This window comes from Cynara cardunculus, assembly GCF_001531365.2.
Source record: "Cynara cardunculus var. scolymus isolate 2C chromosome LG 1, CcrdV1, whole genome shotgun sequence".
Classification (NCBI taxonomy): Eukaryota; Viridiplantae; Streptophyta; class Magnoliopsida; order Asterales; family Asteraceae; genus Cynara; species Cynara cardunculus.
Window position 1 is genome coordinate 20,960,329 of NC_037528.1, and position 15,382 is coordinate 20,975,710.

At 35.5% G+C, this 15,382-nt stretch overlaps 1 protein-coding gene and 1 long non-coding RNA gene across 2 annotated transcripts in view; both read right to left on the minus strand.

Moving 5' to 3' along the window:
* Positions 1 to 2,586, minus strand: part of LOC112501954 — a 16,121-nt gene extending 13,535 nt beyond the window's left edge. Inside the window, exon 1 of the long non-coding RNA XR_003067589.1 lies at positions 2,423 to 2,586. This is a non-coding gene — a long non-coding RNA (uncharacterized LOC112501954). The remainder of the gene's footprint in view (positions 1 to 2,422) is intronic.
* Positions 2,587 to 6,933: 4,347 nt separating this feature from the next.
* LOC112512157 (eukaryotic translation initiation factor 3 subunit H) lies at positions 6,934 to 15,113 on the minus strand. The gene is made up of 12 exons (XM_025118020.1): positions 14,984 to 15,113; positions 14,679 to 14,767; positions 13,139 to 13,255; positions 12,934 to 13,037; positions 11,794 to 11,860; positions 11,100 to 11,233; positions 10,972 to 11,020; positions 9,907 to 9,978; positions 9,714 to 9,815; positions 9,558 to 9,625; positions 9,188 to 9,340; positions 6,934 to 7,251 (listed from the first exon to the last, which is right to left on the minus strand). The coding sequence occupies exons 1-12, from the start codon at positions 14,991 to 14,993 to the stop codon at positions 7,194 to 7,196; spliced, it is 1,023 nt and encodes a 340-aa protein (XP_024973788.1). The 5' UTR covers positions 14,994 to 15,113; the 3' UTR covers positions 6,934 to 7,193.
* Positions 15,114 to 15,382: the final 269 nt, after the last annotated feature.

Consider the following 15,382-nt stretch of genomic DNA (forward strand, 5'->3'; position numbering starts at 1 on the left):
GTTCTGTATGACTTCAGCTGGCCTTCAGGAATAATGTTGAGAAGGCAGGTGGCAACTAGGGGAGCTCAAGCTCGGTTGGTGTTTACAGAAGTTCAGARGAGTGCAGGTGAACGTGTTTCGAAGCCTCCAAGTGGGAGATTGTAGGAATGTAGGCTTCGGTCTACTAAGTTAGACAAAAGGGAGGAGGCATAAAGTAAGGAGCCGGCCCTAGCCCAAAAGGAGCCGGCCCTAGCCCAAAAGGAGCCGGCCCTAGTCTCTACCCTAGTTTCCTTGATTAGGAGATAACCCTAATTATGATTGTCTATATATATTAATCTCATTGTACTTGTAAACATTTGTAGCACCTAAATAAAGAAAAACCTAGTTGCCCCCGTGGACTAGCACGATCAATCTGATCGTGTGAACCACGTAAATTCTTGTGTTCTTCTCTTGTTTTTGGGTTGTGCGTAGGGTTGTGCGTATTGCGTGTGTAACGTTTGTCCTAACAATACAAACCCCTGATCAACATAAATGGGCTGCCAAATTGCTTAGGTACGATTTTGAGATTATCTATAAGTTGGGTCGCGACAACAAGGTTGCGAATGCCTTGAGTCACATTGAAGAACCCCGCTGCCTCAGTTTCTCCTTCCCCACATCCCTTGGTTAGACGAGATCCATGACTTTTATATGAAGGACCATGAGGGTATTCAATTTCTGTCCCAACATGAAAACTATCGGCGCCGATCTCATTCATGCATGTCCTACTTGCCAACAGGTAAAATCTCCTACCCACAAACCTTATGGACTTCTCCAGCCCCTTCTCAACCCTCACCAGGTTTCAGATGACCTGTCTATGGACTTTATTACTCACCTTCCGCCACACCAGGGCAAAACAACTACTTGGGTTATCGTTGACCGTCTATTGGGAAGTGCCCATTTCATCTCTTGCCCTTCCTCCTCACTTCACCGCTACCACCTTGGACAAAGTTTTCCTTACCACCATCTATCGCCTCCATGGATTACCAGAGTCAATTTTGGAAGGAGCTTTTCAAACATCTCGGCACTACCCTATTACACTCCAGCGCGTACCATCTTCAAATGGATGGCCAAATGGAGGTTGTCTACCGTTGCTTGGAATCTTACTTGCATTGCTTTGACAGTGATGAACCGAAATCCTGGCATTGGTACCTTTATTTAGCCGGATTTTGGTATAATTCTTCTTTTCACGGCTCAATTGGCATGACCCTGTTTCAAGCATTATATGGTCAAGCACCGCCAACGATTCCATCTTACATCACAGGTTCATCAACAGTTATATCCATTCAAGACACTCTCGTCACCCATGCTTGTCTCATAGATCAGCTCAAAGAAGCTTTGGGCCGCTCCCGCCAAATGCTAATGTATGGCTGTCGAGGCTAATGCCCACCGCTTAGAGAAGTCGTTTGAAGTAGATGACTGGGCGTACGTCCGACTACGAATCCACCGACAGACCATTGTTCAATAACGCAAGTTGCACAAGCTTGCCAAAAGATTTTTTGGGCCCTATCAAATTGAAGCACGCCTGGGTAACGTCACCTATCGTCTCTCGCTACCGAACGGCAGCCGCATTCACCCAGTTTTCCATGTCTCTTTGTTATGGCCATGCTTCAGAGATCCCCACGCTCATCGCAATCCCATTCCCAAGTTCGCATGGGATGACATTCAAGTACTGCAGCCCACTGCTATTCTCGATACCGCATGATCCATAGAAATGGTCAGCCTCGCTCCCAGTTACTTATCAATTAGTATGGTTGTGACAATGACACCACCTGGGAGGACGCTACGGACTTTCAGCGTGCTTATCCGTATTTTTCCGACCATGCGGCTAACGATAATCCCCTAGCTAAGCCCTCTAACCTTGAGGACAAGGTCGTTGCCCAAGGAGCGGCACTGATATGGGATCGAGTATGGAGCCTAACAATGGATCTAATGGGAGTCAAGCCCAGACCATATCAAATCCAGGCCTCAATGGATTAGGTCCAAACCTGCACGCTACCGTGATTGAAGAATTGAAGTGGTCTACAGTGTTCCTAAATATCAGGTTCCATTTTATTTTCAATTGTTATTTATCTCTTTATGTAAGCTGGAAGTGGATTGTCTTCCAAAGCCACTCCATGAATTCCCCTGTTCTTTAGGCTCAATCAATGTGGTGCATGACTGGTCAATCCTCTAGTTAGCGGTAGTTCTTTTTTTTTCCCATTCAAGTACTGTAACTTTCTTCTTGTGAAGTTTTATCAGAAAGTTGCCTCAAACTCTCTCTTCCTCTCTTAATAATTTTGTGGAGATTGACCATCTCGAATACAGTCGTATCAAAATCACACTAGGGTTTTAACTTCTAAATGTTTTATGATGAAATTAATTGAAGATCAATGAAGCAAAAGTAATTCACACTGGGTAAACTTACCTGTTCAGAGCATCTCCAATCGAACGGCAAAACCTTACTTTTGCCGTTCTTTTGGTTCCAATCACACTGCAAAAACACCAAAAAGATGGCGTTGGATGAAATCGGCCGGCAAATATGCCGGGGAAGAAGGAGACGGCAAAACCCTCAATTTGGTGGTCCCCACCAACTTTTCTAATATTTAATAATTTTTAAATAAGTTATAAATAAATAAATAATTACAAATATTAAGTTTTATGTTTTTAAATTGTTATTTTAACGTGGGGTCCACAAATTTGGTGTTTTTTTTAGAGTGTGATTGGAGTTGAGTTTTTTTTTTGTGTTTATGGGCCCACCAAATTTGGTGTTTTTGGTGTTTTTTTTGGTGTCGAGGCCGGTTCCTTCCTTCCAACCGTGCTTCTTTAGCAGCTTCATAACCAAAAAGGAAAGAGAAAATACAATTACAAACAAAAATACTAACAATATGTAAACCGAGATGGCATGAACAGCATATATGGAGAAACATCAAAGATGATTTCACCTGAAAACCAATATTAGAAGCGGCGATTGGCGTTGCAGTAGAAGAACCCTCCATATTCGCCATTATCATCACCCACCTCTCTCTTTATGTTCTCCGATGCCAGTTACCGCCAGTTATCTTGAGTTTTGCACTCTTCCAATTCTCCGGCGTAAGCCTCCACCGCCTGTGATAAATTCGCTTTATCGAGACTCGAATTCACCAAGACTCCGATGGCGATCGAGAGTCGGGGGTAAATTCCCGACTTAGAGCATCTCCAATCAACCGGCAATTTTAGGGATTTCTCGTTTGTGACCTCGAATCGACCGGCAAATGAATTTAGGTTTTGCCGGATCCCTTATTTGAACGGTAAATATGCCGTAGGTTTCTTGAACGGTAAAATCAGTGGGACCCATTAATTTATATTAAAAACCATTTTTTATTTAATAATTTAAGGGTTTATTGGGTTATTTTAACGTGAGTTCATAAATTTGGTGTTTTTTAGAGGATGATTGAAGATGAGTTTTTTTTAGTGTTTATGAATCTACTATATTTAATGTTTTTGGTTTTTTTTTTGTGATAAGGTTGGAGTTGTCCTTAGATAACCGACCAAACTTTTTCAATATTTTCAATTTGCCCCTTCAAGATTTAAATTGTTTACAAATCAAACCTCAAATTAGGGAGGACGATAGTCATGGAACTTTTACCCGTCTGGTCGTGGACAAGCTGGCATCAGGTAACGGGGTGGGGGCGGGTATTACATTTCACTAGTTGTGTACTCGTACAATGCGGTGGGAGCCATGAATTTTAACGATTTTGAAGTTCCACTGGTTTTATAAGATAAGATTTAACGATGATATATGTTACACTTGATTTTTACATATTAATACAATTTGAATAAATAAGAGTTATGGTTCCAATTACAGACTATCGATGAAAAAAATTGTATGACAGTTTAAAATCCAATATATTTAAAATCCAACATATTAAAACGACTCCACAAATGTGTTCGATTTACACCAAGAGCAAAGAACCAAAAAACTTGAGTTTTAAGATAAACACTCAAAACCAATAAAGAAAACTACAAATTTGACATATCATAAGGCATAAAAAGACCAAAAAAGTTAGGATTTAGAATGAAATTTCAACTGCTTACCCTCTTTCTTGTCCAGAAACTCAGATTAAGGTCGAATTAATACATGTATATATATATATATTTCAAAAAAACCAAAGAACATATTAATTCAGAACATATTATATAGTGCAATTTGGACAGCCTAACCCCAAAATATAATATATATATATATATATATATATATGACTATAAAAGTATAAATCGTAAATATTAAAAATATTTTTTCACAGTATATGTAATATATAACAATATAATTAAGTCAAAAACTATTCAATATTGGACTCATTTCGAATGGATTAATGAGACGATTATAATGGTGTAACTTATTAAAATAAAAATATATTTTTTAAACATGTTTTAATTGATATACGATTATGTATATTAATTTGATAAAGGTTTAAAATGAAACATTTAAAAGTAAAAGATGTAAAGTAAATTAATTAACTAATTATAGGGGTATAAAGTGTGAATTTAAAATTATAATTTTAGAAAAATCGGATGTGAAAGGGTGAGTGTATGTGAGGAGGGGGTGAAAAAGTGAAAAAGTGCTATAAAGGGTATTTTGGTTATTTAATATTTTAAGACTTTAAGACTTTTGTTAAATTTGTTTTATAAGATAGTATAGATATCCGAAGAGGGTTTGGGTCAGGATTAGGGATAGTACTACCAGCCCATATGATATATATATATATATATATATATATATATATATATATATATATTAATATAGGGCAAAATACATAAAATAACAATGTACTTTAATATAAAAAAATATTACAGCATTGTAGTTTCAGTTTTTTTTATTACAACAATGGTATTTCAAAGTATTTTTTATTAGGACATTGTACTTTGAAATATTTACCCATTATAACATTGATAATCTTTTGATTTAAATTTACCCATTATACCAGGTTTTCATGTCATCTTCTTGTCCACGTAGGTTGTCCACATATACTATAGTGATGTGACTTTCTTACTATATTATTGTACTTTCAAAATTATTTTATTATAGCATCTACTAGCTTTTATTAAACACTGTATTTTTAATTTTAATATTTAGACATTTTACATGTTATTTAATAAATATATTAAATGAATTAAAAAAATTCTAAATTATTCATTAATATATCAATTTTAATAAAACTAGTAGAACGCAACTTATCTCATCTAATATTTTTTTTTTAAATATGTGTTTTTTGAAAAAAAAAAGTAAAATAAGAATTGTTCATTTTTTATCAAAAAATATTATCTTTTAAACAATATATTATATTTGTTCAAAAAAATTTACTTGACGTATAAGTATATTAAATTAATTAGATTTTTTGAATTATTTATTAATATAACAATATTAAAAATTTGTATATCATAATTTATTTCTTTAACATTTTAAAAAGAACTTTAAGAGATATGTATTTATTTGAACAACATAAAATAGAAAGTGTTAACTTTTTTACAAACAAAATATATCTCGAAAAATGTTTCATATTTATTTAAGAAATATTTTACTCTATACTATTTAATTTGCATGCAACTTAATAAAAAAAGTCAAAAAAAAATAAATGTTTTTTTAGATCATAGCAATGAAATATGAAAATCACTAATAATAATTTTAAATAAGTTTTTATTTTTATTTTAGTTAAGTCATCAAAATAATGTGTCATTCACATCATCTCATTAAAGTCACAGAAGCAAAAAAAGCCAAGGGTTAACCGGTTTAAAAGTTAACAGATTATCCATTACTATTGTAGGTAGATTTTTAAAATATGATATCTTAATAAAAAATAATTTGAAAGTACATTGTTGTAATAAAGAAAAACAAAAGTAAAATGTGATAATAAAAAAAATTAAAGTAAAATAGCATTTAACCCTTTAAAAAAATTTATGTGTTCTTAAAATTTGAGGTATGTTCGTTTTAAAATTATAAACTCTTTTTTTTCTTTTAAAAAATGTAATTATTTTTTTCCTAAACGGGTTCCCCATACCCATCGGAGATTAGGCGGGTCGGGGTCGGGGGGGATTCCCGCCTCGTTTCCATCTCTAGATGACAACCCAAGAAGAGCGTTTTTGGTCTCAAACAAACCAAATTGGGAACTAAAATAGAATCGGAAAATAAAAACAACAAAATTATTGTTTTTTATATATTATCAATAATTGATATAGTAATAAACAACTTGTCAGGTAGCATCGTTTAATAACACTCGTTATATTATAAACAGATTCTCGTTATTTAAAAAGGACTGATTTATGACCTCAATGGGCACATTGAAAGCCATGAGATTGTATCATAGATAATAAGTCATCGCCGGTTTTTTTGGTTTAAGTATTTTATGAGTCAAATACTCAAATACTACCTAATTCGTATATCAATCTCCTCTTAAAACCGTAAAACCTTTTGATTTTACAAAATATAATACATTCTTGCACAAATTTTGTCGAACAGTTATACAGCATTAGTTATATGACAACAATGTATGTGAAGTAAACCACAACGGTGGTGCCTGATTGGTTTGAACTTGGCTCCAAATGTCAAAAGTACCAGAAGATCACAGGTTCAAATCCAAGGAGGAATAAAAATCCCCTTGTAACCACGGAGGTTCAAATGCGATGACTCCGGGATATCTGCAAAGCAGGTGGTCGTCCTCTGATTAGTCGGCTCACATAGCAATTTGGATATCCAGGTTAATTAAAAAAAAACTAACATCTTATCAACACACTAATTGGGATAGGTCAGGAGCCAAGTAACGTGAATCCAACCAATGAAAAGGACAGAATTGTTTTTTCATCCAAGCCATAAAGAAAAGCAAGAAACCTCAACAATCACCGCATAAAATTTGATCAACAATTTTACCCCAACAAACAAACATGTAGCTACCACCACCAATCGAAACTACGTAGCCATAATTTTACTCGTGGTGATCAATAATTACCCGAACTGTATAAGATGTACCTTAGAAATGTAAATTACGGATGTTAATAAAACGTTTGCAAGTAGCTTTTACACCAAAATTCTCCTACCGTAATCACTCCAGTGAATGAATAAAAAGCAAGCAAAATTAAGAGATACAGCGAGCCAACGTGACTACATGGTTCATACCCAATTTTGCAGCTACAGAAAAGCGATGTTTCATGGCCTCTGTACGTTATCAGTTTTCATGTAACGCCTTCATCAAATATAATCTGCTGAAACTCTGCCCTGCAACGCTGCATTTCCATACAAATATAAGCTCGGTTAACACTTTGTACCTCAATAATTTTTGTAACTTGTGATTACATCACTTTACACAGATAATAGAAACAAATCCTAATTACTATATTAAAACTATACGGGCGGGTTCATTTAGGAACCTTTTAAATATTTTAGGAACACAGAAACCAAGTATCTTGTGAGAATTTTGTCACAACATTCATCGTGAATACCACAAAAGGGTGGGTTCCTGGGTTCCTATATGAACCTCCCTCGAAAACTATAATTCCTACCTAAGTAAATATTGGATTGGACCATAGTTGTTAAAAGCGCACCTAGGCTCTAAGGCCTCATAAGGCTCAAGGTCTTAGGGGTTTTTGAAATCGAGGCTAGGGGTATTCACGAGGCTCAAGGTGCTGCGCCTTGGCTGAGGTGCCTTGTGGGCCTAGGCGCGCGTCATCAAGAATTATTAAATACCTAGTCAAACCCTAATATTAAATAAGTTTTCTCATCTTCTCATCTCCCAGACTTCTTAAAAAGAGTGATTAATAGATGACTTAAGTCAAACCCTAAAATTATATTATTATATACCCGGTCCTTAGAACTTCCAGCCTCCTCTATAAATACCCAGACCTTAAAAAACTTCTCCCTCACAGCTACGCTTTAAACCCTCTCCCTTCTGCCTCTATTAAAGTATTGTTTGCTGCGTTGGAGGCTTGTACTTGCTGCATATTTGAGTTGTGTGTAACTCTGTGTGTGTGTGTATTGATAAGATGCGCCTTGCATTCCTCACGCCTGTGCCTCGCACTTGGGCCTTGGGACCCCTTTGCACCTAAGTGGGCATTGAGCCTTTAACAACTTTGGTTGAACCACGTAACATTGTAACAGAACTTAGTTTTATCTACTAATAATTCTATATAACCTTTGCATTAATTTGTCATTATATTGGTTCAAGAAGTAAAGCATGGAACTTAAAGCTCATAAAACTTCATTGTATTCATAAACACTTCCAATATATGTTTCTATAGGCCCTATAAATAAATGTAATAAGTAAAAAAGTAATAACATCCTATTTTGGGATTTTCCCCATGATAACTTTTTAGTACTAAACGGACAATTACCCAAATTCCTACATCAATAGTTCTATGATTTGGTATGTCATATGGTTCATCAGTATTCCTATTGTACTCTAGGATTTCAAACACCCGTCAAGCATTTGAGCTTTCCTTCATTTGCTATTATAATATCATTTACATATGCAGTTTTTCAACATCCTAGTAAAAGAAAGGCATGCAGAATAATAGTCGAATACTTACCATAAAGAACTCAAACACTGAACCCTATCGCAGACTGATAATTCTAATTACTTCCTCCATCCTAAAATAAGTGTCAGCATTTCTATTTTAGCTTGTCTAAAAATAACCATCCACAACGACAAAGGTGGTGTCTGATTGGTTTGAGCTTGAGCTCCAAAGGTCAAGAGTACCTGGAGGTCTCATGTTCAAATCCAAGAAGGAATAAAAATCCCCTTGTGGCCATGAAGGTTCAAATGCGGTGACTCCGGGCTACTTCGCATAGCGGGTTGGATATCCAGAGTAATCAAAAAAAATTAACCATCCACTTCCAAATAAGTGTTCATTATCCAATTTTGCCCTTAATTATGAGATGAAGATATTCATTACTACTCTATTATTAAGGGTAAAATTTTCATGTAGTTAATTAAGAATTGTAATAGTTACACATTCCTAAAACCGCGTGCCTTTTTCATTGTGAACATTTATTTTGGGACACGTGGAGCATTAAGATTACTAAGAGTTTGATATAAAGACAGTATATGAAGTAGTCATCTTGCACAAAAAAAATGTCATGAATGGTGAAAAGACAATCTACAGTCACCCTCATGATCATAATTACGAAGAACATTGATCGTTAACTTATTATGCAACAACATACCTGTTGATTTGATTGCAGTAGTTGGAAACTTGATTTGTTATCAAAAAGCTATCCAACCGTGATGGCTCCGGGAGAGGCTTAAAGATGGGGTTTGAAGGATCCTCCTCAGGCAGTGGATCCTCTCCTGCAGCTTTACGTGCCATATTCTCAGCCCTAGAGAACATATACCGGAAACCAAACATTAATAGACAACTCGAGAAAATCCATACACAACTGTAAATTTAAATTGGGTTCCACTTTAAGGTCTCTGTACAAGATACAATCCTCCAGAAAAATGATTAATATATTAACACATTCCACTATGTGCTTATAGATCTAACTCATAGCTAGGAATATCCTTAGTAAAAATATAAACATCAAATGCAAGTACCTTCTCTTTTGAAGCCATGTTTGCTGCTGGGCTTGCTGACGTGACAGATTACGGTAGTAAAATTGGAACTGAAGAACAAAAATGCTCACGTCATTGTGATTACTATTATTACATAAAACAGCAAATACGAACCATCGGCTGAAAAAAATAACCAACCTTTTGCTGTTCCATTGAGAGATCATCCATGCATTCAATCAAAAACTCCATGTTCCTTTCCATAACAGGAATTGTTGATAATTGTAGTCTATCGTAATCAGACTAGCACATAAAAGAATCAAATTACACTTTGTTTACAGAATGTGACAGTATGTGAAAAATGGGAACTTCCCCAAAACATATAATAAAATACCTGAGTGACAGGTGAATCAGCTTCCAGTTCAGTCATAAATGCACTGACAAGAGCCGAATTTGAAACCTTGATCTGTTAAATGTGACAGCCATTGCATAACTAGATAGCATTAGAAAATGTGGTCTTAATTGAAATAGGTAAAAGCTTTTACTCTGTTTAATAACATATGACACTCCGACATAGTTCCAGGTAAAATAATGTATTCTAAAAAGCACAAAACTAAGCATCAATGATATTGAAAAACTGGAGCGTTGACATGTGGTTGCCACTGGAATCCATTATAAAATTAGCCATAACATTTTCATCCAAGATATTACAATCATAACCCCAAACCATTGCCAAGATGAGTACAAATATAGGAGAATGGACTGCCTCTGAGAACATCTTGGGTTTATCAATAGTGGCTCTCGTCCTACTTCCTCATAACATCATCAAAATGTCAGGTGCAACTTCATTTAAAATGTTGGATTTCTCTTTGCTACGGAGTTATAGTTATACAGTCCTTCTGTTCAAGAGCAATCATCACACTTGGAAAAGGCAGTGTTGAATGCCAAATGAGCTCGTTTAATTATGTGGAAAAGCTGAAAAACTCAAAATGAAAAAATCAAGAAGTTGTAAACGAGTTGACCCTTGGCTTTTTATTGGTTTCAAAGAACTCAAGTGAAGTCATGAGTTATATTCAATGATTAGTTATAAAACTCATTGTGGTTGATAGAAAGAGTTAGCCACCAACAACCACATCTACCTTGGTCTTACTGTTCTTCTTTCATCTTATTGGCTCATAAAGTGAAGTTAGTTCATGTAAACACCTCTAAAAATCAAATTACATCACTCAGCTCCCTTCCTTTTCTCTCCTCTCACTCACACACATAAAGCTTCTCTTAATAATTTCAGAAGACATTTTAAAAAAGAAAGCAATCACCTTAATTAAAAATTGCCAGCTACACATACCAACCATGCATGTTAGAAGCACTAAACATTCATGTTTCTTTGATATCCTAAAAAGAACATGCAATAGTAAGAAAAACTTTTCACAGAATAAGTAATGTTGCATCAGAAACTTACAGGTATCTCCTCAAAGATATCCACCCATGTGAGATTTTTCTCCCGCAACCTAAAGAAAGTGAATGAAGTGAGAATAAACTTCCAATTTATTCTAACAAATCATAAAGGTGGGAAGGAATGGACTTTACTTCTCTCCATTAAAATCATTGTTGCGATAAAGCTCCATAAAAGAATCAGAAAGTTTCAAGGCCTTCAAAGCAAGGACACCTTGGTTGGACTTGGAAGGATCATAAATAATGCACACGCATCGTCTAATATTTTCCTGCAGCCAAGAAAGTAGAGTTATGTAGGAAATATAGCTATTTTGGATTCATTAAAAAATTTCTTTTTTGCTTCAGATTTATGAAATCAGATATCTCAATTGGTCAAAAAACGAAGCATTTATTTCCTTTTGGTAGTAACAGCAAACCCTGGATATATGTACACAATGGTTACTAAGTGCATTACAGCTTGCACCACTATTAGTATTTGGCATCACTTCAGTTAATCATTATGTACATACAATTGTTAGTTTACTCATCACTTAGTTTCAGTACACAAGTGGAATTATTGACATTATATCAAGTACAACTGGCCCATCGTCTGCTTTTTAAGTACAGTTTTGAGGCATTATTGAAATTTGAAAGTATATGTACAAGCTGATATGTTCCTTATATAATGGTTAGTACCACCGAAAGAGGAGCCTGCCAAAACACTCACCCACTGCTTGGCTTGTAAAAGAGACCAATTTTAGCAACCTACTTATCTTTTCTATTCTTAATAACCCACTTCATGCAAGCTCTACTAAATCATAGCAAATGCGTAGCAAAAGAACTGCGTTACCTGGTAATTCATGAAGGTCTCAATCAGTTCCACAGTCTGAAAAGAACCTAATAAAGTCGATTGGTACCTGGGAAAGGTTTGAAAACATCTTACGTTTTTAGCAACGCTGAAGTAGAAAATTCAAGGAACAGTTTACACGCACCACAAAACAATAAATGCATGAGTTTTCTAGCCAAAATAAAGTGATATATGCATGCATTTTCTAGCCAAATTGAAGTGATATATGCATGAGTTATCTAGCCAAATCTCCAAACTTTTATAAATAATGCTTAAGCTAATGCATCTTATTATGGCAGGTTATAACTCACAATAAATGCATGAAAAAAATCATGAGGGAAGACATTCAATTTCCCTGAAGCAGGATTGACCTTTTGACCTCTTCTATATACATGCATATACATACATGTACAGATGCTCTTGGTTATCTCCACCTCTGATTGCCTAATTGGCCAAGTGAACACATTCCAGAAGTTATATTGATGCTTTTAATAATATTTTAGTTATTTGTACCTTCAGTGCCTAAAATCAAAGTATTTGTGGCAATCAACTTTGGATATCAAATTCTAACATCTCAATGTATTGACATTTGATTTTGGAATCCTCGAATTTAAATGTGGATACTCATTTTGCTAATCAAACCCAAACTTATGTAGTTCATGTTTGATTTGCATCCATCCAGGCATATAGAATACAGCAAGCAACAACCAAATTAAGTTTAGGTCTCACCCCTACACCCCCAACTAATAACTTGTTCCAAAACAAAATCCAAAGTGCTGCAGTCGATACTTGATGAACCAAAGACGTAAATTAGCAGCAAGCAAGCAATAACTGTCAAATGTGACAACGGAATTTCTAAACTGATCTGATAATCTTCGGCTCTGAACAAATGAAAACTCGATCATCTAAGAATAAAGATTTTGAAGAAAATTACTCTAGTAAAAGAGGTCAAGCAAACTACAGAACATGGAAAGCTGCCACAACTTCCACAGAACACAATGGTTAAGACAATGTCATTGTGTAGGTAACAGTTACCAGGGTAACCTCCAGAAGAACATAAAACTACTCCCAAACATTTTCGGTACATTATTAGTAACCAAGGAAAAGAGTGAGTAATGGATAAAGTCATAAAACAGAACTTACCATCCCACAGTGTTATTGTCAACATTGACTTCCCTCAAGCATCTCATCATCTCAAGCTGATAGTTAGCACCTTCGGCCTCAATCTCCTCATCCTCCTCCCGGATCTGTCAGTTCTATGGGTTAAAAAATAATAGCATGCAAAAATTTGTGGTAAACTAATTAAGAATTAGTATATAATAAGGAAGGGGACAATAACGGCATATACCGGAAAGGGGAAGCAGTTGGTTACTTCAAGAACACTGCCAACATCCAGCCCAAGAAGTTGCCCAGTCACAAGAGCAGGTGAAAACTCAGTGCAGTGTTTGATGATCTTCAATATAACCTGTTCACAATATTGATATGTAAATATATTAGAAAACTTACGATAATACATGCATTTTACCAATTACTAAACAATCTTTGAGCTCTCTTTTACTCCATACAACAAAGTAAAAGAAAGGCTATTATTGGCACAAAGCAGTTGATAAGGATTTAGAACTAAATCTCTTTAAAAGTGGAGCACATTATTGCGCAGGTAGGGCACATGGCAAGGCACTTGAACAACCTCGTCACATCCTAAAAACAGCATATGAGTACTAACAAACACCAAGTGTCTTTTGCAACAGTTTGGAAAAAGCTGAGACACATGGCATGGTCAGGACTGCCATTAACATTTTAAGCTCTTTCTCTTTTTTATATATTTATACAATTGGCTAAATAAGAATTGGCTTGTTCAGACTCTAGTTGTTTTAGGCTCTATTCACACATTTAAGCTCTAGTAGCTACTCAGCACAAACATAAATGAAATTATGCCCCTCGAGGGTGAAACCAGGACCAACTCATTTAGTTCTTCCAGTCTTTTAAAAGTAGCAGCACTTGTGACCAATCAAATTACCCTAACAAGCACTGTGATAGGTACCAATAGTAGCCTACCCAACATTGTTGACCTGAGCGTACAGCAACTTGACACGAGCGTACAGCAACTTGACACAAATTTAGCTTAGAGTAACCTAAGATTGGGATTAGCAGAAATGGCAACCACTCTTCTTGACATGATAACAGAGAAGTAAAAAAACTAAAGAAAAAACTTCAGGTGTAAATAAGGTCAGAAGGGATGATTAGAACATTAAGAGATAAACTACAAACACACATTAAAATGGCAAGAGACAAGAGGCAAGAAGACATATGAGGCCATGGAATTAAACAATGATGATTAGATGACTAGACTTACATGCTTCAAATCTCTTGATCTTGTTTAATTAGTCTCATAACTTCATGTTTTCATTGTTCAGTTTTCTTTCTGACTATATGCTTTATCATCCGAATTGGATTTGTTTGGTGATATGCCAGATAATTTTGTGCATTATCAGCTTCATGTAGAAGTGATGCATTGTGCACTGTGCCATACTTTCCAAGAAAACTACTTGCCTACCAGCATTATTTGATTTAGAATTCTTGTATGTCTGCTGTAGCCTTTAGTATCACACATGATGACATGAAGATAGATGAGTCTGAAACAGGATGCGCCAAAAGAACAAATTCTCACAGGATACCATATCGAAGTTAATTTTTAGGGACTTCATTTAACAAACACAACCAACACTCCCCAAAAACAAACCGCAACAGAAACGGAAATATATAACGACATAAATAAAACGATGAATCAATTAAACATACTCTTAGAAAATACAAAACCCCGTGACAGCAAATCAAAATCCTGTAGCGATGCAATTACGCACAAATTATAGCAAGAGAAAGCGCAGTACCAGTCCTTCGATCTGAACAACTCTTAGAGGCGGAGCAACTGCCTCCTCCGTGGCTGCCACTTGCAAGAAGGAACGGGATGGCGCTGTTGCTGTAAACGATTACAAAGAAAGATCACAAAAAATCGAAAATCGGATAAAATTTCCTATTCTCACTTGTTACTGGACGACTAACCAATTCCTTCAAACAACAAACTAAAATCAAGAAAAGTGTTCGCAGGTTAACACATTAAAACTGACAAAATCACTTCTTTGCTAATGCAATCTATGAATTGATCCCATAAAAAATCACAAAAACACATACGAACCGGTTGCCATTGATATGATGACGTATCAGAAGATGAATCAAAAAGATTACGGCACGAAACACTGATGAAGCTCTCCTTCTGAGTCTCTAAGTCTGCATGAAAGAGAAGCCTCAATCCTTTGGGTTCGGAACAAAACCCTAATCGAAAACTCGCATCCTTTTATTTATTGGGCTGCCAGACATCCTATTCGTCGATGAAACAGAATTACAAAAGGTCCAGAATGGTCCCTGAATTTTGCAATGTTTATATTTAAAGCCCCTTATCTCATGATTTTTTCTTTTATTATATCTAAAAACTTGATAAGTTCGATTATCCTTTTTTTAATGTTCTCGTGTGTGATTGCTTTATGTTGCACCTTCTGTATAAGGTTTACTGTATCTATCTCGACATTCGTTCTCA

Excerpts from the sequence above, each read along its gene's own strand:
- LOC112512157 (XM_025118020.1), bottom strand. Across the intron at positions 11,234-11,793 it reads AGACCTTCATGAATTACCAG|GAAAATATTAGACGATGCGT; the intron begins GTAACGCAGTTC and ends TCTTGGCTGCAG. Across the intron at positions 7,252-9,187 it reads TACTGCAATCAAATCAACAG|CGTTGCAGGGCAGAGTTTCA; the intron begins GTATGTTGTTGC and ends ATGGAAATGCAG.